The 21212-nt window shown below is 39.1% G+C and overlaps 5 protein-coding genes and 3 long non-coding RNA genes across 17 annotated transcripts; 2 read left to right on the plus strand and 6 right to left on the minus strand.

Annotated features, from left to right (window-relative positions):
- Positions 1-927: 927 nt before the first annotated feature.
- Positions 928-4808, minus strand: LOC124207401 (SEC14-like protein 2). Of its 2 annotated transcripts, XM_046604839.1 has the most exons (11): positions 4077-4808; positions 2793-2862; positions 2669-2712; positions 2536-2588; positions 2372-2439; positions 2084-2293; positions 1921-2001; positions 1650-1849; positions 1418-1563; positions 1205-1359; positions 928-1134 (listed from the first exon to the last, which is right to left on the minus strand). In XM_046604839.1, exons 1-11 carry the CDS (start codon positions 4122-4124, stop codon positions 1034-1036), a joined length of 1176 nt encoding a protein of 391 aa, XP_046460795.1. In that variant the 5' UTR covers positions 4125-4808; the 3' UTR covers positions 928-1033. The 2 variants fall into 2 exon arrangements, with proteins under 2 accessions (XP_046460795.1, XP_046460796.1); XM_046604840.1 differs by lacking the exon at positions 4077-4808 and having other exon boundaries at positions 2536-2593; positions 2793-2868.
- LOC124207405 lies at positions 2940-16325 on the plus strand. 3 transcript variants are annotated; one of them, XR_006879943.1, is made up of 6 exons: positions 2940-3037; positions 3210-3305; positions 3515-3716; positions 11190-11264; positions 14893-15156; positions 15227-16325. It is a non-coding gene; the product is annotated as an uncharacterized LOC124207405 (long non-coding RNA). The 3 variants fall into 3 exon arrangements; XR_006879944.1 differs by lacking the exon at positions 2940-3037 and having other exon boundaries at positions 3111-3305; XR_006879942.1 differs by lacking the exons at positions 2940-3037; positions 3210-3305; positions 3515-3716 and having other exon boundaries at positions 10974-11264.
- LOC124207402 (SEC14-like protein 2) lies at positions 5704-7861 on the minus strand. The gene is made up of 11 exons (XM_046604841.1): positions 7771-7861; positions 7636-7705; positions 7463-7506; positions 7334-7386; positions 7190-7257; positions 6921-7130; positions 6776-6856; positions 6499-6698; positions 6268-6413; positions 6039-6190; positions 5704-5971 (listed from the first exon to the last, which is right to left on the minus strand). The coding sequence occupies exons 1-11, from the start codon at positions 7816-7818 to the stop codon at positions 5877-5879; spliced, it is 1167 nt and encodes a 388-aa protein (XP_046460797.1). The 5' UTR covers positions 7819-7861; the 3' UTR covers positions 5704-5876.
- Positions 9200-12016, minus strand: LOC124207403 (SEC14-like protein 2). Of its 3 annotated transcripts, XM_046604844.1 has the most exons (12): positions 11745-12016; positions 11550-11632; positions 11297-11425; positions 10897-10966; positions 10771-10814; positions 10568-10688; positions 10293-10496; positions 10140-10220; positions 9856-10058; positions 9650-9795; positions 9426-9580; positions 9200-9353 (listed from the first exon to the last, which is right to left on the minus strand). In XM_046604844.1, the coding sequence occupies exons 3-12, from the start codon at positions 11348-11350 to the stop codon at positions 9274-9276; spliced, it is 1158 nt and encodes a 385-aa protein (XP_046460800.1). In that variant the 5' UTR covers positions 11351-11425; positions 11550-11632; positions 11745-12016; the 3' UTR covers positions 9200-9273. The 3 variants fall into 3 exon arrangements, with proteins under 3 accessions (XP_046460800.1, XP_046460801.1, XP_046460799.1); XM_046604845.1 differs by lacking the exon at positions 11550-11632 and having other exon boundaries at positions 11745-11869; XM_046604843.1 differs by lacking the exon at positions 11550-11632 and having other exon boundaries at positions 11652-11825.
- Positions 12055-14827, minus strand: LOC124207398 (SEC14-like protein 2). 2 transcript variants are annotated; one of them, XM_046604834.1, is made up of 15 exons: positions 14694-14822; positions 14564-14641; positions 14323-14417; positions 14181-14250; positions 14058-14101; positions 13902-13971; positions 13788-13831; positions 13588-13708; positions 13451-13486; positions 13201-13377; positions 13035-13133; positions 12757-12956; positions 12527-12678; positions 12330-12469; positions 12055-12254 (listed from the first exon to the last, which is right to left on the minus strand). In XM_046604834.1, exons 3-15 carry the CDS (start codon positions 14377-14379, stop codon positions 12163-12165), a joined length of 1302 nt encoding a protein of 433 aa, XP_046460790.1. In that variant the 5' UTR covers positions 14380-14417; positions 14564-14641; positions 14694-14822; the 3' UTR covers positions 12055-12162. The 2 variants fall into 2 exon arrangements, with proteins under 2 accessions (XP_046460790.1, XP_046460791.1); XM_046604835.1 differs by lacking the exon at positions 14564-14641 and having other exon boundaries at positions 14694-14827.
- LOC124207399 (SEC14-like protein 2) lies at positions 15196-17375 on the minus strand. Of its 2 annotated transcripts, none has more exons than XM_046604837.1 (11): positions 17214-17375; positions 17034-17098; positions 16875-16918; positions 16685-16805; positions 16558-16593; positions 16313-16486; positions 16160-16240; positions 15893-16092; positions 15679-15830; positions 15463-15614; positions 15196-15393 (listed from the first exon to the last, which is right to left on the minus strand). In XM_046604837.1, exons 1-11 carry the CDS (start codon positions 17240-17242, stop codon positions 15299-15301), a joined length of 1149 nt encoding a protein of 382 aa, XP_046460793.1. In that variant the 5' UTR covers positions 17243-17375; the 3' UTR covers positions 15196-15298. The 2 variants fall into 2 exon arrangements, with proteins under 2 accessions (XP_046460793.1, XP_046460792.1); XM_046604836.1 differs by having other exon boundaries at positions 17034-17103; positions 17214-17374.
- A 452-nt stretch (positions 17376-17827) lies between these two features.
- LOC124207404 lies at positions 17828-19357 on the plus strand. Of its 3 annotated transcripts, none has more exons than XR_006879941.1 (5): positions 17828-17903; positions 18012-18139; positions 18262-18371; positions 18507-18562; positions 18845-19357. It is a non-coding gene; the product is annotated as an uncharacterized LOC124207404 (long non-coding RNA). The 3 variants fall into 3 exon arrangements; XR_006879939.1 differs by having other exon boundaries at positions 18519-18562; XR_006879940.1 differs by lacking the exon at positions 18507-18562.
- A 676-nt stretch (positions 19358-20033) lies between these two features.
- Positions 20034-20817, minus strand: LOC124207406. The gene is made up of 3 exons (XR_006879945.1): positions 20592-20817; positions 20473-20507; positions 20034-20397 (listed from the first exon to the last, which is right to left on the minus strand). It is a non-coding gene; the product is annotated as an uncharacterized LOC124207406 (long non-coding RNA).
- Positions 20818-21212: the final 395 nt, after the last annotated feature.

Below are 21212 nucleotides of genomic sequence, written 5' to 3' on the forward strand. Positions count from 1 at the left end.
AAAAGAAAAACGACATCATTTTTTGAGTTGTTTGTGTGCCCTATAAGAATATAAAATAAAATAAAGCAAAAGTTTTGTGTGGTTTGGTCGGGTTTGGTTGATGAATTCGTTCGTTCCGCACGCCCCCTCGGACTTTCAATGGGAAAATTCACGAAAGAAAAACGTGAATTGATTGGAATTTTTACGACATGTCCATCTAGCGACGTGAAAATGGAGTATAGAACAGTTTAGATATTAATCAATAGACACACATGAGGAGGACTGTATATAATGATAAATATATAACACCCCCCCGGGGGGGGGTTATCGTCATGTGTGTTGATGATGGAGAAGGCGAAGGGGGAGAAGAAGAATTCGGAATAAATTATTCGGAATCGATGGGTCCGTCAGAACAATTCAACATCACTCAAAATGAGCCATCGTTATTATTCGTGACGGAATCGTGATCAAGTTATATCGATGCCCTGAATGAATGAGTCTCCAGGGCCGGCCTCTTTTAATAATATTACATCTCCCAAACTTTTTAAACTTGTAAGAGAAAATACCCTTAAAATCAACATAAATTGTAATAACGTCTTCACAACATATTACGTAATCTAGACCCATTTCTTATTACAGTGCTGGTCCACTTATAGAACCGCCCGATCATAGAACCATTCCGAATATAGAACCGAAATGGCTCTGCCGTGTTTCAGCGCCACCCACGGCACATTGAATAACTCGATGTTACTTGATGTTACTTTTACTCAATAAGTTTTTACGTATGGACAAAATCGAAGGTAGATGGCGATGGGATCAAGTGCTCGCATATCGAACCACCCGGTTATAGAACCGCGCACAGGCCGGTTCTATAAGTGGACCAGTACTGTATTTTAATTATACACAATGATGCCTTGTTTAGATTTTATGGTGGAAATTTGAGCAATGTGTATACTAGAGCGTTTATTTACCAAGGAAAAAGTTAGCCCATATTTATATAACACAAGAATGTGTGGTTAAGTTATTAGTTTCTTTCAAACATTTGCGGTTGAATTCACGAAGCGGAACGTTCGCTTTTGGGAAGGTCGACGGTAATGCGATACCAAATGCTCTTGGATCGCAGGTAACTGTAACTATTGTCGAATTCCACGACATCTGCATTACATAATTAAGTGAATAAGAGAGCTAAATACCAAAGGATTATTAAAAATGAATGTAAACTTACAAAGAACGGGTCGGGTGCAAACGATTTCACCTTCTTCCATCACCAAATGACTTTCGACTCGTTCCATATTCACGACATCGAACTTTTGCTCACCTCTACTCTTGACGTAATACAACCGGAAACCAATGTCACCTTCTTCCGTCATGAATTCCCACCTGAGATCCAAAAAGTTTTAGAAAATTGTCATATTAAATATTTAAATAATTATTTTACCTGAGCATCGAATTCACTTGGGTGATTTTAAATTCCAACTTTCTTTTTCCGCAATTTGGTACGGTTAGGGTCGTCATGTAAGATTTCGGGTACGGTTTAATCGCTTCCATGTAATAAGATTGTGGCACCTCTCCGCCCAAGCTGATCTGTTTTATTTTTTTAATTGCGTTTATTCCAAAATGAGCGGTCACTTATAATTCACACGAGTGTGAAATGTGCAGTCAATACTTACGAGGCTGGAACATTTGGGGTCGCCTTTGGAGTCGGTCATGGTCCCGCCGTAATGAACCGGAAGTTGGTCGGCGTCGATTTCTTTGAGCAAAGCGGCGCTCCATTCGCTTTTGTCGAATCCAAAGACGCTGATCTTGTCGAGTGTCACCGGATGCAGAAACGGTTTCACCATGTTGAACACGAACGTGAAGACTTTGGGAGCTGATCGTGTCCCATACAGAGTTAATTCTAATTGTCAAATTAAATGTTTTATTTTGCGCTGTAAAGGTTACCGTTAATTACGAAAATCCGTCGGAGACTTTCCGGGTAATTGGCTTCGCAAATTTGTATTCCTTCAAATCCGACTTCCCTGACTTTTTGCCAATCGGCGCCAAATTCAAACAAACATTAAAATTCCAAACATTTTTCTATTAAGAAAAATAATGAAAAACTCACAGGGTTTGTAGGCCATTTGATTCATGGAAAGTCCCTCCATGTCGACAATGAAGGTCTGATAAAGGATGGGATTAACTTGATTCGAAGAATTCTTCCTCATGGCCGCTAGATTCCTTTCGGCCATGTAGGAAATGTAGCGCAAATAATCGCGTTTGCTGACCGACTGCAAAATCCCCCTCCAATCAGCGTTGCCGAACGACACGATCAAAACTGTCAGACACACACAGACGTCGTAAAATGTTTGCTTATAATAATAAATCTTGGTTGTGTATTAATTTTTATTGTTACCAGGGCAAGAGAATTTATCGCAGCCGATGATGCCCATGGGGTAGTACTTGACTAGAGCCATTGGCGGCCTTAACCGACGCACAAACAGAAAACGAGTCAGCACCCAGCACTTGCTTAATTGTATGTAACAATCAGAGCCGCCACTAAAGAATATTAGAACTTACTCCCACTGGTCGACGATTTCATCGATGCGATTGGCCCGTCTCCACTCGATCGACTTTGCTTGGATTAACAGAAATTTGGTGTATGACAACTCATTTGATTACATTCACTGAAATTCTAATAAAAATAACTTACGCGTCGTAACATTTTCTCGGCTTGGCCAGCGTCAAAACTACGAGCTACGGGTCGAATCGTGTCAAATCAATCAACAGTTATTGTATCATTTTATAGCCTGAAAATGATGTTGAAATTAACTTACCGATTAGCCATTTGAGAATGTACTCGTCACTCGTATCTATCAGTTGGCAATCTCTGATATTCTCTTTCAACTAAATGGAATGAAAATTAGATAGGTCGATTTGTAATCAATTTCTATCGATATTTAAGCATGAATAATTAGAAGAAAGTGTCGTCTGCTTCTTTTGTTCGTCAAACGTTATCAACTCTAGTGTCCTCCTGGCTCGTAATAGAATCGCTTAATACAAACTCTATGCTGTTTAGCAGGTAAATAAAACTAAGAATTTGAATGGAGTGATTATGAGAGCTCAAATAAAAGAATTACACCTGTTCCAATGTGTGCAGTGTTAATTCTTGACTATGGCATGTATCACATGTAAGCCCCTTTTCAATGCATGGCAGTTTGTTTGTACTGATTGTAACTTTATCCTATATGCAGATTTGAGGCCAGAGCCAGCCATCATAACCACAAGATATGCAAGTCTTTGCTTGTGATGAACCTCTCATCAACAGCAATCTCAGTGTCATCGCTGGGGTAATGATTTTCGTTACTTTGCTTAACCTATGACCTAGATATTTGAATGATGCAAGACTTGCATAAATGCAAATGCATTACATGTACAACTAAAAGTCTAAAACTCTCCCATTTATTAACAATAAGAGTTTACACACTGTCTCGTTTTCAACTTTTCCTGGCTTGTTTGTCAATATTTTTCGTAACCCATCTTTTATTTTTTTGCTTAGATAAACAGCATCCCGTTTTTGGATGAAGAAATTACCAAAGTCGATCAAGTTCTTCCCCTGTCTTTAAATGTCCTCGTGTATGCCCATGTGAGTGTGGGTGTATTCACGAGGGCCCCCCTTTTTTGCTAGCCCGCCTGGTGGAACTCTTCTCATCAGAGGATGAAGCACATGTGGATGCTTGGCTGCATTTCCAGGCGTCAAGGTAGGACAAATTTATCTCTATTCTATTTCAACTATTTGGTGGCATTGATTGTAAATCGTGACATTAGTACGGAGTACGATTATTCCTGAGTTAGGCGGGTGAGTCGAACGGTTTTACTCTGTCAGGGTTCATTAAATAACCACTGGAGGGGGACTTCAAATTGTAAATACAAAAATAGCTCACTTGTAGAAAGACATCAGGCTTGTTTTAATTTGTACCTCAGAACTTTATCTGTGGGTAAACTATCAAATTTGAAAACATTTTTACTTACAAAAAACTAAAAGCAAAATGCAACTTGAAATTTTGATGACCAAGTGAAAATGGGAAACTTTTTTATTTACTAATTTTTTTAAAATTTACCTGTTGAAAAGATTCTTTTTGCGATTCATTCAGCTGTGACACAAACATTTTGTTTCAGTACTACACAGTGCGAGTTACTCTCAATCGACTAACTTTCAATTAGGGCCAGTTTTTTAGCTCTCGAGGAGGTCTCAATTCCCAGCGTGTATGGGAGATCCTTAAAAGGGCGTGGCTATTACATTAACTGAGGGATTATGTAATTTCATAAAGATGAAGCGTGCAGCGAAAAAGAGAGCTATAGATGAAAGGTCAGACTGGCATTCGCCAACGCTGAGGCCGAGCAAACCGAACCGTAACGCGGATCGGTTTGTGATCTTGTCCATAACATCAAGTCCAATCAATCTGCTCTACACGGCCGCTACTGTATAATAACGAGAATTTCCAGCTAATGTTGTAACCCTACACTATTATTTGTACAGTGCTCGTTAATCAGAAACATTTTTGTAGACCTAGAAGGTAATTCGCGCTGGCTAATTATCGCAGCTTGATTGGACTTGACATCAGATAATAGGCCTACATAGAAGACTATAATTAAATCTAACAATGATGAGAATAAATTCTAGAAGGAATCAAACAATTCGACTATTTTGGCGCTTGAAAATAATTTCAAAAATTCGGTGGTTCCCGCGCTTTTGTAACGCAGCACACACTGGTTTCACACGACACCTTGTCGACACATGTGAAATAACTATACTAGTTTATATGTTATTCAACAACAGTCGCTAAAGTTATATTACAAGGTTTCGAGATTGCACCCTTATTATATAAGCTCCTGAACTATTGCCAGCGTCTGCATTATTTATATGTGCGAGGCAGAAGGGATAGACTCGTACAGGTCGACCAAAATCCGTAGTTCACCACATGAAAAAAAAAACCTTTGACTAAAAAAATAAAAATATTGAGAGGCGAATCACCAGAATAAAATTCTCATGTATACAAAGTGGCCACCAGCTTTCCATTCAAAAAGGTCTCGGTGTCATTTGAAATTGGAGAGAATGATCCAGGATTAAATATCTTGTCCCAACATCTGAAATTCGATTCCATTTGCCCCAACATTTTTTTCAGCTGTGCACAAATGAGGGCGAAAACATATGGGATACGCCGAAATGTTGACTTTATTATTTATGAATCCGACAGATTTATCGTTTATTTCACTTGTTTGAATTCGACCATCAGTCGCCATCAGTCGATGCTGCGAGTTGAAAGGGCAAACAGTTGTGCGCATCAGCACGGATAACGTGTCTGTTGTGCTGACTCTTGGTGACGACATAAACAGATGTCCGTGTCATTTTTTGGTGTTTGGTGCCGACCTTCGAAAAAAATAAGCGGATGCAGTTGTCAGAAAAATCTGCTGCTGCGCGGAAGTTACTCAGCTGTATCCAAGCCAAAAGCGCTAAAATTCGATCTCGAGCTAATGGCAAAGCAACATGGGTACATTTTAAATTATTTCATCTTTATAACAAGTCCTGCGATTCTTATGTTGTCATTAAAAGAGTCCCGCGGTCGGAAGTCGGTTTTTGTTATGGACCAGTCAAATGTAGGGCAACGTTGGTGATGGGAGTCCAATCAACTAAAAGATAAACCGAACTGAAACCGGTCGATTTTCGTGTGGGGATTTGTCAAGGGAAATGTTTCAATTGTTTATTATTTCAAGCTATTCGTGGAACGCCCTTGATTATATTAACACACATCTGGTGAATAAAATAACGCGCACAAACTCCAATATTTAAGGGGAAACTATCGTAGGAATCAAACCAAATGAAAAAATGATGAGTTACAGCAATCGAACAAATGGAATTCTCAATGATAATTGGAAATGGGGAGGTCGACGACGATCCGGTACCAAAGTTTTTTGGATCTGAGGTAGCTGAAACTATTGTCGAATTCCACGACATCTGCATTACATAATTCAGTGATTAGGAGGCAAGGAAAATGTCAAGGTTTAAATGAATTAAAACTTACAGAGAACGGGCCTTGTGCAAAGAAGTTCGCCTTCTTCCATCATCAAATGACTTTCGACTCGTTCGTTATTCACCAGATCAAACTTGTCTCCGTTCCTTTCCACGTAATGAACCCCGAAACCAATGTCACCGTCTTCCGTCATGAATTCCCACCTGTTGAATTTGGTATAAAACAGTTAATCATAAAAAAAAGGGTTATTATTCTTCCGGTTGATTATATTTATTATTACTTGAGGATGGAATTGGATTGGATGACTTTGAATTCCAGTTTCTTTTTGCTGCCACTTGGTATGGAGAGAGACGTCATGTTCTTATTGGGCGTCGGTTTAATCGCTTCCATGTAATAAGATTGTGGCACCTCTCCGCCCAAGCTGATCTGTTTTATTTTTTAATTGCCCATATTCCAAAATGAGCGGTCACTTATAATTCACACGAGTGTGGAATGTGCAGTCAATACTTACGAGGCTGGAACATTTGGGGTCGCCTTTGGAGTCGGTCATGGTCCCGCCGTAATGAACCGGAAGTTGGTCGGCGTCGATTTCTTTGAGCAAAGCGGCGCTCCATTCGCTTTTGTCGAATCCAAAGACGCTGATCTTGTCGAGTGTCACCGGATGCAGAAACGGTTTCACCATGTTGAACACGAACGTGAAGACTTTGGGAGCTGATTGCGTGTCCCCATCGAAAGTGAATTATAATTGTCAAATTAAATTTTTTTAAATTTTGCGCTAAAAATATTACCGTTGACTATAAAGACTCGTCGGAGACTTTCGGGGTAATTGGCTTCTGAAATTTGAATTCCTTCGAATCCGACATCTCTGACTGAATTCAAATTTCAAGTTGAAATTTAGACTTGAATTTATTTCGAATGCTTGAGTAAACTCACAAGGTTTGTAGGCCATTTGCCGCATCGACAGTCCCTCCATGTCGATAATGAAAGTCTGATAGGTGACGGGGTTTTCGGTCTGCAAAGAATTCTTCCTCATTTGCGCAAAACTCTTTTCGGCCATGTAGGAAATGTAGCGCAAATAATCGCGTTTGCTGACCGACTGCAGAATTCCCCTCCAGTCTCCCTTGCCAAACGACACGACCCACACTGAATCAAATTCAAATTCAAATTACCTCAATTAATTGAGCCCAATTTCTCCAACTTACGTGGACAGAAGAATTTGTCTGCTCCGATGATGCCCATGGGGTAGTACTTGACTAGAGCCATCGGCGGTCTATATAATATTACCCAAATAATTTTTTTCTTAGTTTACGTAATCAAAATCTGAAAATTCGGATGACGCAACTTACTCCCACTGTTCTACGATGCCATCAATGCGGTTGGCTTTCCTCCATTCGACGGACTGAATTTTTGTTGAAGAATGAAATTCGTTTTTTTACAAAAATGTCCATAACATTACATAAAGATTGTCAACTTACGCGTCGGAGCATTTTTTCGGCTTGATCGAGATCGAAATTTCGGGCTGTATAAGCAAACGACAGATAAGATATCGATTTTTTGTTATTAGATAGGCACGTTTTTTTTGGATCACGTGTAAGGGGTCAACCAGTACAGCGTAGATTTGAAAAAAAAATTTAAACTAAAAACTTACCGACGAGCCATTTGAGAATGTAATCGTCACTGGGATCGATCAATTTGCAATCTTTAACTTTGTCTTTGAACTGAATAAATCAGAAAGTGATTTAAAAAAAAAAATACGTTGGTTGAATTAACCAAGCAAATTTACCTGGTCAAAAGTTTCCTTTTGCGCTTCACTCATTTGGGACACTAACATTTTTGTAGCTACTGGCGACTGTGATCACTGGCGTTTGATTACATATTGTGAGCCTTGGTGCCGTTGTATTTATACGAGTAATGAGATGTGTGATTGGAGGGCTTTACAGGTGTAGGGAGATAACATTGTCATTTTGATAAGGCCATCACGTCCACGCCTTTGCTCCCTAAAATGATTTATTTTGATCCAATTATCTTTAAATTTTGTGAGGGAATTTCTAATTACGGTTATTTCTTTTTTTTTTGTAGCAGTTAATTAGTATGCGCAAACAAATTGATTCTTGTTATCACAAACTTATTCTGATTATCGCTAAATTAATGAGTTCATGGCGCTAGACTTTACGTAATATCCGATTTGGGTGTTTTGTGTTACGCTGATAATTTTGACGCGTACCAATTACGTATTTATAGACACGCAATCTCTTGGCAAACAGATAAATCCTCGCTGGCCTATACGGGAGCTATTGTAAGCTTAGAAAAAAGGGGGGAAAGGTTGTTAACATGGACCTTGTAAGAGCTATTTTTATTTCACAAGACCCAATATTGGAACAACAGGACTAGCATTTGGGTGTTGGGTAACAGTGCGAACGGCCAGTTGACAGGTCACGATTAGGCGATATTAACTCTGCTGGTGTCAATCAAAGAATCGTAGAGATATAGAGTATAATTACCGCTGTCAATGCCGTGTCATAAAGTGGCCTTTGGAGCTGGCTGGCAGCTATTTATGTCCTAAACTAACTTTCAGAAAATGTGGAACAAGTGCACTTTTAATCCCGTCTCAGTTCATAGGTGGTTACTAACCATGTCTTTGCGTGTCAATCAGCGGAGAAATAACAGGTACATTCCGACCGACGTTCACCCCACAATGTGTGGGAAATATCGAGGACATAGTTACGTAACCACACGGGGGACGTCTGGACATGTATTACGTCTCTTCTGTCCCAGTAGCTACTTTTCGTTCGGAAACATTGACAGACTCTAATTGACTTGTGTCCAATCAGAGTCAACTTATATTTCTGGTGGGAATGTCCCAAAAGAATTGTGTTTTGGGAGGGAGTTTGCCCAGCATTTGTCAAGTGCATCGATGCAGGTTGGACGTGTAAAAACAAAAGGCAACTCTGCTGAAAAATGACCACTTTAAGCGCAAATGCTGATTTATAAATGTTTAACTCGGTCGCAGATTTGTGAGCTAGCAACTTTAACTTGTAAAAGTGTGTAGCAATATTTTGTGGATATTACATACCTGTGACCGCCTGTGACATCATTTTGACGTTATCGTGATGCATGTGCAGTTGTGCAGTTCTATACAGAGTTACGTAAAGTCACAAGACTGTGCCTCAGTTATTTATAGCTATCGGTTTATCACGAAAAAATCATGAAAATAACATTCGTATAGGATTTTATTTCTCATACACATTTAACATTAAAATCATTCAAAAGTCCCACAATTCAAGCTTTATTTGACTGCTAATTCGACGTTGTAATAGACTTTTTTCGACTTGAAGAAGCTGAAACTGTTTTCAAACTCGACCACATCTGCGTTTAAAGTCATCAAATGTTATTAAAATAATGATCGATTTGAGGAAAATTATTTTAGTAGTATCTCACATTTGCCGATGTAATCACAAATGATTTCGCCTTCTTCCATGACCAAATGACTCTCGATCCTGCTCACGGGAACTACCTCGACAATGTCTTGTTTACTTCCGGCGACGTGGTAAATCCTGAATCCGATGTCGCCTCCTTCCGTCATAAATTCCCATCTGATATTTTGACATTTAAAATCTTAGTAGAATAAAACAAAACATTTAAAAAATCAAATTTCAATGTACCTGAGCACCGAATTAGTGGTGCCGATCTCAAATTCCAGGTTTTTCCTACTTCCGCTTCCGATTTCCAGCGACTGCATCCCTTCCTTTGGCACTGGTTTGCTATTACTGACGTAATAAGAATGTGGCACTTCTCCTCCCATGTTCAACTGCGAGAATTTTATTTCATAGTTATCATTTAATTGGCACCCCGATTAGCTATTGATTACCTTGTGTGGACATTTGGGATCTCCTGTCGCAGGATCGGTCATGGTTCCGCCGTAATGGGCCGGCAGTTGGTCGGCCTCGATGTCTTTGAGCAAAGCCGATTGCCACTCGTCCTTGTCAAATCCGTAGACGCAGATTTTGTCGATCGTCACTTGATTCATGAACGGCCTCATCATGTTGTAGATGACGGTGAATAATTTAGGAGCTGTTTCAATTCATTCCCCCCCCCCCAGCTTGCATTATTACGTTGTCTTTAGCTCTAATACGAAAGGCTCATTAATTATACCGTTGATGATGAAAATGCGTCGAAGGTTTTCCGGATAATTAGCCTCGTAAATGCTGACCATTTCGTTCCTGATCTGCGAAACTGGGCGAATAATATGCGCGTTCGACTGGATTAATTGGGAATTTTGTCATGTACAAAATGTTCAATTTATACCTGGCCTGTAAGCCATTTGCCACATTGACAAATGTTCCATGTCGGCGACGACGCAGATGCTCTGACTTAAGCAACGCTCCGGGTTCTGTCGCATGTTGAGCGCGTTCTTCTCCATGATGTAAATCATGAAGCGCATCAATTCCTTTTTCGTCGTCGATTGCATAATGCCGCGAATGTCGATCGGCCCTTGGGCGCTGATCCAAACTTGAGAAATGACAGGAGGCTGAATTGTGTCAACATGATTTTGTTATAGCGATGTGGATGGATATAATTACGAGGGCAGCCGAATTTGTCGTAGCCAGTCTGACCGATGGAATAGTATTTCTCAATCACTTGGGGTGGCGTCCACGTTTGGAGGATTTCGTTGACTCGGTTCAACCGCCGCCACTCCAGCGACTGTCAATGTCAAAATTGAAATGAGCCAAAGTTTTTCTTTTTGAGATTCATTGATATTGTAATGGTTTGGTTATATACGGACTTGTCGGAGCATTTTTTCCGCTTGATCCACTTTGTAATTTCGCGCTGGAAAAAGGAAAAATTCAAATAAACGGGGGAAAGTTTAATCGGCTCAAATTGCGTTACGCGAGCAGCTGTTTCGACTTACCAACGAGCCATTTAATGAGGAACGCGTCGCTAGAGTCGACAAGTTGACAATCGCCAACCTTTTCCCTAAACTTTTGAATGGTAATGAGTTCGTTAGAATCGGGTTATTCGCTCGAGCGTGAGTGGTGCGGAAAGGGTTATTGTTATTTTGAAGAAATATACTTTCGACCACGCCATCTAGCGCTGGCAATAACAAACCAAAAATGTAAATAAACTTGACACCCAGCCATTTCTCTCGATGGCAACAACTCGACGAAACTGACACCAATGTTTTTTTTTTTTCCCCCAACACAGATAACCGGTTGTTTTTCCATTGGCAATTCATCCGTCACGTGCAGCTCTGATCTGGTAACACTCTCCCACTAAACGGTAAGCTGAAAAACTAAATCTACTCGACTTACCTCGTTGAGAATGGCTCTCTGCTCGTCCGTGAGCAGTTTGATGCTGTCCGCCATGATTGTCGGTGAAATCTAGTACGTAACTTGTTCGGTATGCCACACGGTGCTCTATTGAGGGCAGTAGGCCTGTAGCTGTGGGCGCATATCGGCGCAATAGGCAAGGCGTGAGCGTGTTGACAAATGAAACAGAAAAAAGAAACGGGAGATCAATTGAATTAATTTGACTATAGACGGATGCAGGTGATGCTCAAACTACTTTTCTGTTTAGACTGAACGTCGAGAAAGACGAGACTTTTGTTTATCAAGAGGGTTTTCTGCTTCTTGCACGTAGTTCTATTCCTGGAATAACGAAACAAACCTGTTGAAATCCTTTGCTTTTTCTACCCCTTTTCAATTGAACTCGAACACAACCACCAGCAATTGTTGCAAATCACGAAAAGAAGAAAAAAACCTGTTTTTGGGTTAGCACCCTTTCAGTAGTTCCAGTTTGCTTTTGATCAGTCCTCCTTTCTTATTTTCTCTAATGGTGAATCATTTAGATTAAAAAATTGCGTCCGGGGGGGGGGGGTGGCTCTATCAAATGCTGATAAAGAGTCTGGGCTTAAATCAAACACGACATTTGACATACCGAGCACTGATAACGATGGCTTAAACGCAACTTTTAAACGTCTGGCTGCGGTCTCACATTAAAACAAACTGAAATGATATCCGATTCTAACGGGAATTGAATTTCACTTTGATGAAGGTTATTGAAATAATTAAAAAAGAGACAAATCGTTTATTAATTGTTTTTTTTTCTCTGTTGTCCTTGTAGAATTCTAATTATATTAAGTATTTAATTTGTTCACTAGAAAAAAAAAACTAATTGATTATTGAGTGTTATCCGGCAGATCGACAACGATATGGTAGTGAACTTTTTTCTTCCGTAAATAGCTGTAGGTGTTGTCGAACTGAAAGACATCTGATCGGGCAATTTAAAAAAAATAAATTACAAATTATTCAAACGGTAATTTATTGGATTGATTGAATAACTTACATTGGCCGGGCTCGTTACAGGTCACTTGACCTTCCTCCATTATGATTTGACTGTCCACGCGATTCATGGGGACAATTTCTTCCGCGTTTTTATTGAGGATACGGAATCCGATGTCGCCACCGTCCGTCATGAATTCCCATCTGATTGAAGTCATTTTTAGTTTAAAGTCTTTAACATTTTGACGTCACATTTGTTACCTAATTGCGGAATAAGGGACGACAACTTCGAATTTGAGTTTCTTTTTCCCGCCGACGCCGGCAGAGATGTTTAGCGTTTCCATGTAATCCTTGGCGATCGGTGGATTCTTTCTCAGGTAGAAAGAATGGGGTACCTGTCCTCCCATATTTAACTGCCGTCGCCCATTGATCAAAATTGACAGTTGACTCGTCAGCTCAAAGGAAAATTGACTCTCATTTTTGATTCGTACCTTTCTGGGGCATTTTGGGTCGCCGTCAGGGTCGGTCATGTTACCTCCATAATAGGTGGGCAGCTGCTCGTCGTCTATTTCTTCCAGCAAGGCCGATGTCCATTCTTTCTTGTTGGAATTGAATATTTTGATTTTCGGGACGTCGCTCTGGGCCAGCAAAGGTTTGATGAAGCCGAAAACCCACGGGAAAATCGACGGTGCTATTTCCAGCATTGGTCATTGAACGATATTAGTGAAATGTCATTTTCTAATTGAATATTTTGCTGAGTGGTTTATACCATTAATGACGAAAATTCGACGGAAACTATCGGGATAGTTGGACAAGTAATACTTGATCATAGCGACAATGGCCCCTCCTCCGTTCATAACAGCTCCGGCTACAAAAAAAAAAAAAGATTAATCATTTCTGTTACACGATTAAAGTTGTAACAAAATCTGTTTTACCTGGCTTGGTGGTTAGATTCATCATTGAGAATTGATCCAGATCGAAGACCATCGTCTGTCTAGTAGTGCGGTACCCTGTTCGCTTATTATTGACTTCTTGGATTGTCTTGGAAAAGGTTTCAAACATCCAGGTCAAATAATTGTAGAAATCCTTTTTGGTCAAACTCGATAAAAGTCCTGGGTGGATTAAAAAAAAAAGTTGTCGTTTTATTCTTAAGGGATAAAAACAATCGTCTGTTATCTTTCATACCTTTAATGTCCATTCTTCCCAGACAACATACGAATACTGCATCCGGATCGTCCGGAAAACGGCGCAGGAATTCCGGTAGAAATTTTAAATGTAGAGAATCACTTTTGTGCGAATTGTTTGATTTTTTTAAGACTTACCCGGACAGCCGAATATGTCGTTTCCGATGTGTCCCATAGAAAAATATTGTCTCAAGACGTCGCTGGGTGCGTAGGAATCCAGAATATCGTCGGCGCCACTCACGCGCCGCCATTCTAAGGACTTTGTACGAACGCAAATATTTTTTTTGTTTTTGCTTATTTTAGATAACAAAAGCTATGCCAAATAATTTTACAAATACCTGTCTGAGCATCCTTTCGGCACGATCCACATCGAAATCCTGCACTGTGTAATTTAAATTTAAATTCATATTAATTTTAACTATTATTTAAAAAAATGATGTTCTTATAAATACCAATTAGCCATTTGACGAGGTATTCTTCGCTAGTGTCAATCAGTTTGCAGTCTGCCACGGCATTCCTAAGCTAATAAAGTTAACGCGTGAGAAATGAACATTAAAGATACATTATGCAATTTTTCTAAATGGTTTTTTCCGCAAAAAAAAAAATACCTGTTGAATCGCTGGTTCCGCCTTGATGGGGTCGTACCCTCGATCTAACACAAAAATCACCCAATTTGTATTACCTCACTTTCTATTGCGTAAACTAAATTTCCATTTGGCAATAGAACTTACCAACTTGAAATTTGAGTTTCAAATTTCCGTTGCAATCGGGGCGCTTGTATTTTCCTCCTTCACTTGCAGACTTGAGTTTCAAGCGAATCATTTATTAGCAAATTTCCCTTTTTGAGGGTTACTCATTATTTCAATATTTTACCTGTTGGAAGAAGGTCGATTGCGTTGGGCAAAATGGCCTGGCGTCCGTGACCGACATTTTAGCTGGGCGAGAAATCAGGTTGTTGCGTGTCAAATCTGTTTTGCAAAAAATAAATCTCCGAGCTTATTATTTACTTCCATCATCAACATCGGATTATGACATAAAAAATGAAAGAAATTCAACTACAAATTAAATGAGTTGCAATTAAGTTTAAGAAATGCATCTTTCTAGACTACCGTACCAGTCGAATCAAATCACAAAATGCAGATTGCAGAAAGCTTTAAATTCCCGTGTAAATCCACCAGAGATCCTTGGACGACTGAATAGAAATGACTAAGTAAAGGTGAGATTTGAAAATTCTCCTTGCTCACCTTGACTTCGTTGTTGCCTTTTTCAATGACACCGAGAATTCCAGTTTATAAATCTGTATCCTTGTTGGCTGGTACACGGGCGGAGACCCAACGTGAGCGCTACTCAACCCGCTAACAAGCGCGTTTACACTGCCGAGGAAATCTCCATGTGTTTTGGAACTTATACGTGTTGTTCCCTAACTTTCTCTTTTTATTTCAGATGTTGGGAGTTTCCGTCTCGTCCTTGAATTATGCCTTTCTCTTCGTGCCGAAGGCGAAGATTTTTCTACCGATGGGCGAGAACTGGCCAGAATCATCACTGAAATAAAAATAGAGAAATCGCTTTCACGAATCTCTTTAGGGCTCACGATGACCATCAACACTAGACAAAGAATGTAGAGGCGATCGACAAGAGCATCATTGTTTACGCCGTGGGTAACTTGGCTATAGCTATTGACACCATTTCGTGTTTGAATCAGAAAAAGTTAATATTAAAAAAAAAAGTAATGATAAGACTTTATGATTCCTTATAGAGATTTATATTTATTCTATAGGCTCGAAGTGTTTCCCTTTATATTGCCCACATGGACAACAAATAATCTCTCCTCTTCAAAATGTGACTATTGTTAAACTTTCTCCGATGAGGGCGGTTCGACAAAGATTCGATAACGGACTTTCTTCGTTCGCAAATAGCTGAAAGTGTTGTCAAACTCGAAGACATCTGCTCGGTGACAAATAGAACGCATTATTACACTAATCGTGATAATAAAGCGTGTGATGGGTCACTCACATTTGCCTGGCTCGTCACAGGTCATCTGACCTTCTTCCATAGCCAAATGGCTATCAACTCGACACGGTAAAACCAAATCCTCTTCATTCCCTTTGGCATTTTTGGTGTAAACTCGGAATCGGATGTCACCTCCTTCCGTCATGAATTCCCATCTGTTTAATTCACACATTTAAGTTGGTTATTATATTATTATTATTCATTACATTGACGACTAACTTTAGAATAGAAGAAGCGACATCAACTTTGTATTTCATTTTCTTTCGACCACCAGCGCCGGCGATGATTGTCATGGTTTCCATGTAGTCCTTAGCAACGGGTCCGTTATTGCTCAGGTAATACGAAGCAGGTACTTCACCTCCCATATTGAACTGTCTCTCCACATCAACAATTGTTTGCGTAACTCAATAATTCTCAGTTAAGATTGTATTACCTTGCTGGGGCATTTGGGGTTGCCATCGGGATCGGTTAAGGTCCCGCCGTAATACGATGGCACGTATTCAGCTTCGATTTCGTCCAGTAAAGCGGATGTCCACTCATTTTTGTCGTTACCGTATATCTTGATTTTCGGGATGTCGGCCGGTGATAGAATCGGTTTGACTAAGGCGAAAAGCAGATGGAATACTTTGGGTGCTGTAAAATTAATAAAGTAATTAAGGGCGATGAAGATGGACACAACACATTATTATTAATGATGTACCATTGACGACAAATACTCGACGAAAAGATTTCGGGTAATTGATTAGGTATGTTCTGATCATATCCAAAAGAGCCTCTAGCACTTTATGTTGTAAAAATCGTTGTGAATTGTGTAATGCTTGCAATGACACTTGAAATGTATGTCTGAATATACCTTGTTTGCTAGCCATTTGTCTCATGGAGAAATGTTCAAAGTCCAGCATGAGTGTCAGCTGGGTTGTCCGCTTACCGGTTCTCTCGATTTCTTGATTTATGGCCAGAGCAAAAGTCTCGCACAACCATGTCGTGAAATTCAAGAATTCTTTATGCGTGACACACATAAGAAGTCCTAATTTATTTGTATCAAACCAAAATTAAAGCATAATCAACGAGAACACTTCATTGCACGCATTTTTTTACCCTTGATGTCTACTCTCCCGATGACACACACGAACACTGAAGGAGTAACCGGAAGGCGCAGTATTAAGTCAAGCAAGAATAAATATAACGATTAACATGTAGGACATATGGGACATCATTTACTGACCGGGACCATCGAATTTGTCAATTCCAACCAGCCCAGCGGAGAAATAATTTGTCAAGACTTCCTTTGGCACGTACGTCTGCAGGATTTCATCCGCCCCGCTCTCTCGCCTCCATTCCAAGGACTTTGGTGCGCGCATTTGAAACTTTTAATATTTTGGCGCTTTTTGAGAAAAAGTCAAGTATTTCCATACCTGTTTGAGCATTTTCTCTGCACGACCCACATCGAAATCCTGTGCTGTTTTGCTCGCCAAATGAAATGCAAGTGTAATGTTTTATTTACAGGTCAGTATGAAAACTTTCAGTAAAAAAAAAAGGAAACTTGTTTAATAGTATGCAAAATCAAGTCTAACCGTTCAGCCATTTCAAAAGGTATTCGTCACTGGAGTCTTTTAATTGGCACTCCTTTACCTCATTCCTAAACTAATTAAGAAGTCTCGTAAGAACAAGGAATTCATCGAAAACAAAATCAATTGACACATTTGATCATGCAGCACTGATTTCGAAAGAAAAAGGTTTTTTGTAAATCCGACCTGATCAAGAGCGACTTGTTTCTCATCATTGAATTCTAATTTGGAACCACTCATGACGATTTTATTTGAATTAGAGTGGACCTCTTTTTTCAATATTTGTGCACGCCACGGTCAAACGATATGAAGCAGGAAGCGCTCAGCGACTAGACTAGACTGTTACAGACATCAATCTTACATCAACAGAGTATTTGTCCGTTTATTTTATCTTCAAACGGGAAACCAAGATAAAAATGTTCAAAGGTGTTTTTGTTTTTTGAACTTTCCATGGTGATAGTGTGAGAAAACCAAATAACGACACCGTGTGGCCTACCTTCCGGATTCGACCTGTAATTATTGGTGTTTATCTTTTTATAAATAGTACCAGACATTTCTTATTTGTCGTTAATCGACATCTTTTCTATCAAATATTGAAAAAATAATCAAACATTTACGTTTTTACTTCTTCTTCTATTATTTCGCAAAAATATCCGAAGACTCGTTTTGCGGTTTTGGTCATCTATCATCTGTTCAGTCGGATAACATGAGCTATCTGAATTCCGAATAATCCCGCCGTCACTGAACTGTCACTAGGTGGCTAAAAATGTGTCGACTGCTCCGACAGGTGGCTGGAAGGTGTTCGTGGTAAAAACTAAAAACTAAAAAGGTAAAGGAAAAAGGAAGCCATTTGTAGCTGAGACACCGACTGAATATGTAATGCTATTCAAGTGTCAAGACATTTTCTTGGCATTTCATTTTACATCAAATCTTGTAAAGATTTCTTAAGGTTACTGATTGTAAAACATTTGTGTGAATTAACAGATATAATCTAGCCTACTATTGCCACTTGGTAAAATCATCTGATCACGTGGTCCCAAAACTTGTGTACACTTTACCGAATTTCACGTCTTGCAACCTGTATCTCTTATTCCATTCACTTCTCATCGAAGGTAATTATGTTTCCCTTCAATAATACAGCAGATTTAGTTCATATCATCAGAGAGTATATTTCTTTGCTTGAGTATTAAGAACTTTTTTATTCATGAAGTCAACTGTGTTTTCTATCTCTCAGGCCTTAGCTGTTCCTGTGTCCAAATCAAGTGCCTTCATGGAATTCTCCACAAAGATGAAAATTCATCATCTATTCCTCAACTCTTTGTTTGAATTGCAGATTTCTCTGAGGTAATGCACAAATTTAGATTTTCTCCAGTTATCTAATTTCCATATTCTTATGATCCATTACAAGGCACGAGTGTCTTTGTGAGGGGAACTAAATTCTGTCATCAATTCCCTCAATAATGAAATGTAATTTATTAGTTTTATGTTCAGGTAGCAGATTCCTTTGCTGATCTATTGCAGAATTTGAGAAAACAGTTAAGTTTAAGCATTATTGCAGTCATTAGGATATTAACCTCAGTCATGCATGTGGTTTTGTTGCAGCCAGCTGGTGAAAGGGATGATCAAATCAACAGTAACTCTGGAAGTTTCATGTTTTTAATGTAATTTTATGTTTATGTCTGAAGATGAACTCTAATCTGATGTAGAACATCTAAAGTTAAACTTGTTTGGCTTAAGAAAAATATCCCTTGGATCTTTCCTGACTTGCTTTGAATGTATAATTTTTCATCATTATTAATTTCTCTGTTTTCTCATAGGACTATACAATAATGTGCAGTGGTTTTGCAGCCTGTTTCTAGTTCAGCTGTTGATAGTCTAGTTGCGGCCAGATGGTGAAAGATGTCATCAAATCAAGTTCAGCAGTTGCACAGAGTCTGTTAACCTGGAGTTAGTTGTTGTCTTGACAAATTTTGTTCTGCATTTCTGTGAGTATTTTATCCTCGTCAGAACTTTTTCCTTTCGTCTTTTTGTTTGTGTGTAGTAAAAGAACATGTTTGTTTATGAGAAGAGGGTAGGCCTGTTCGTCGAACAGAGAACTGAAGGTTGAAGATATTGAACTCCTGACTTTGGGCAAACTGAGCAAGTGGGCAGTAGAACAGATGCTATTTAGATTCTTTTATCCAGAAAGAATTGTCTTTGGAAATTTACGCTTTATTAACCAAAAAAATATTAAACCCATACAAGTGAATCTAATCCTTCACACTCTTGCATATTCATTGCAAATTGTATAATAAATACAGAAGAAATAAAACTGTATGCACATTTATAAACAATTTATAAATTTTTTCGAAATAATATATTTTTATTTTCTTGTTTTAATAAACAAAGCGTCCGGTTCCAAAGACATATTTTTTTAAATATTCAAGTGTTAATAGATATATTCATCGTTTTTTTCTCACTATGTAGCACATTACTTGCTAAACATCGTACATACAGGATATAGTCAATCGAGACAGGGGGAAACTCTATCTTGATTGACTGTGCCCAGGAAGATTACCTGGACAAGGGAGAAGAGTGCGAGGCCAGTTTTACTAGGGAGCGATTAGTCATCCTAGGCTACAGGGTTGGACTCATGACCCTCTAAAAGCTTTCCTCAGATCATGAACCTTCCAAGTCCCCGTTCGACCAGAGCCCTCCTCATCCTAATAGTTATCACAGCGGGTGAGTGACCACCGGCGGGCGTTGGTTAGTGGTTAGTTAGGGAAACGGGGCCACAGAAAAGAAGGGAGCCCAGATATGCACTTGACAAGGGCCACTTGTAATATATCTCTACATCTACACAAATGATCAGTCTTCAGTTCCAGCTCATCAGTTTCCAAACAACTATAGAGTGGTGAAGGATTAACCTGAAAGGAGATAATATTTAGATATAATTTTCCAACCACATGATAGCGACAGCAAGGAATACCTCAAATCTATCAATGTTACATGTCCTAAATTAGAACTAAGTGGAGGTCACTACTCACCACAACCTCTTGAGTGGCAGCATGATTTTGCTAATGTCTGCAGAAGAGATGGCAGCAAAGAATTGGATCTGAGGAAGGCATCTTGGAGATTTACTACAATTTGACAGGGGAAGTTAACCTGAAATATTATTATAAACATTAAATGACAATAGAAACTATTTAGCTTTAGAAGACATAGCTTGCATTATTGGTGGATCATTTCATCTAAACACCTAGGTCACACAAAAACTTCAGCCTAAATCAAAACAAAGTTTCCCCAGAGGATTCTATTAAGTAGGGCATTTGGCCCAGACAAAGTTGTTCCGTTCCTATGCTGCTCTCCAATTATCAATGGTCATCGGAACCTACAGAAAAAAAGAAAGATTTATCACAAGTAAGACATGGAGCAGAATGACAAGAATAAGCTAAAAAGGTGATACCTAGAGGTAGCAGAAGACGATATTTCGTCAACAATCTAGAAACACCAACAGATCCCATAGATAAGGCACATATAAGCGAATGTCAAGCTGTCTTCTCCTCATGGTTCAAACATTATCACCTTGGGATTTCGTCAGTTGTGATGTGTGATTCTGCGGTGGTGGCTTTTTGGTGAAGACTTGATACAAATTTGGAGGGAAGAATATTACGTGAGTATCAAATTGCCTTTTATTGTTAGTTATTGACTTATTTCAATTAAGTGTGTCAACAAGCTAGAGCGGACATTTTTTTCATATTATTATTGATAAACGTTTCTTTTTCCTGACGCTAGACGGCATAGCCTTTGATCATTTTCCACTCAGTTTTATTACGTTTACTTTGCACATCTCTGAAGAAATTTCTCGCTGGAAATATTGGGTAATGGCTGTCAGTTTCTGTCACATCAAAGCTCACTTGTTAGATTTTTAATAATTTGTGTTTTTTTTTCTACTTCCGGTTTTCTCATTTCTGTCAGTAGTTTAGTAAATACTCATCTGACGCACAAAAGAACCACATATTCGTGATCCTCGTCCAATTTTTGGTAAAGTTCATGTTTTTTTTTCTACGTACGCGTACTTCCGGTTTTGAGAATTTTCCTGAACTATAGTTCAGGAAAAATCGCGATTTTGACCAAATTTTGGATTTCGTTAAAATTACACGTAATCGACCCCGAATTTCACGGAGATCACGAATATTTGGTTTA

The sequence above is a fragment of the Daphnia pulex genome, chromosome 11 (genome assembly GCF_021134715.1).
Source record: "Daphnia pulex isolate KAP4 chromosome 11, ASM2113471v1".
Taxonomy (NCBI): domain Eukaryota; kingdom Metazoa; phylum Arthropoda; class Branchiopoda; order Diplostraca; family Daphniidae; genus Daphnia; species Daphnia pulex.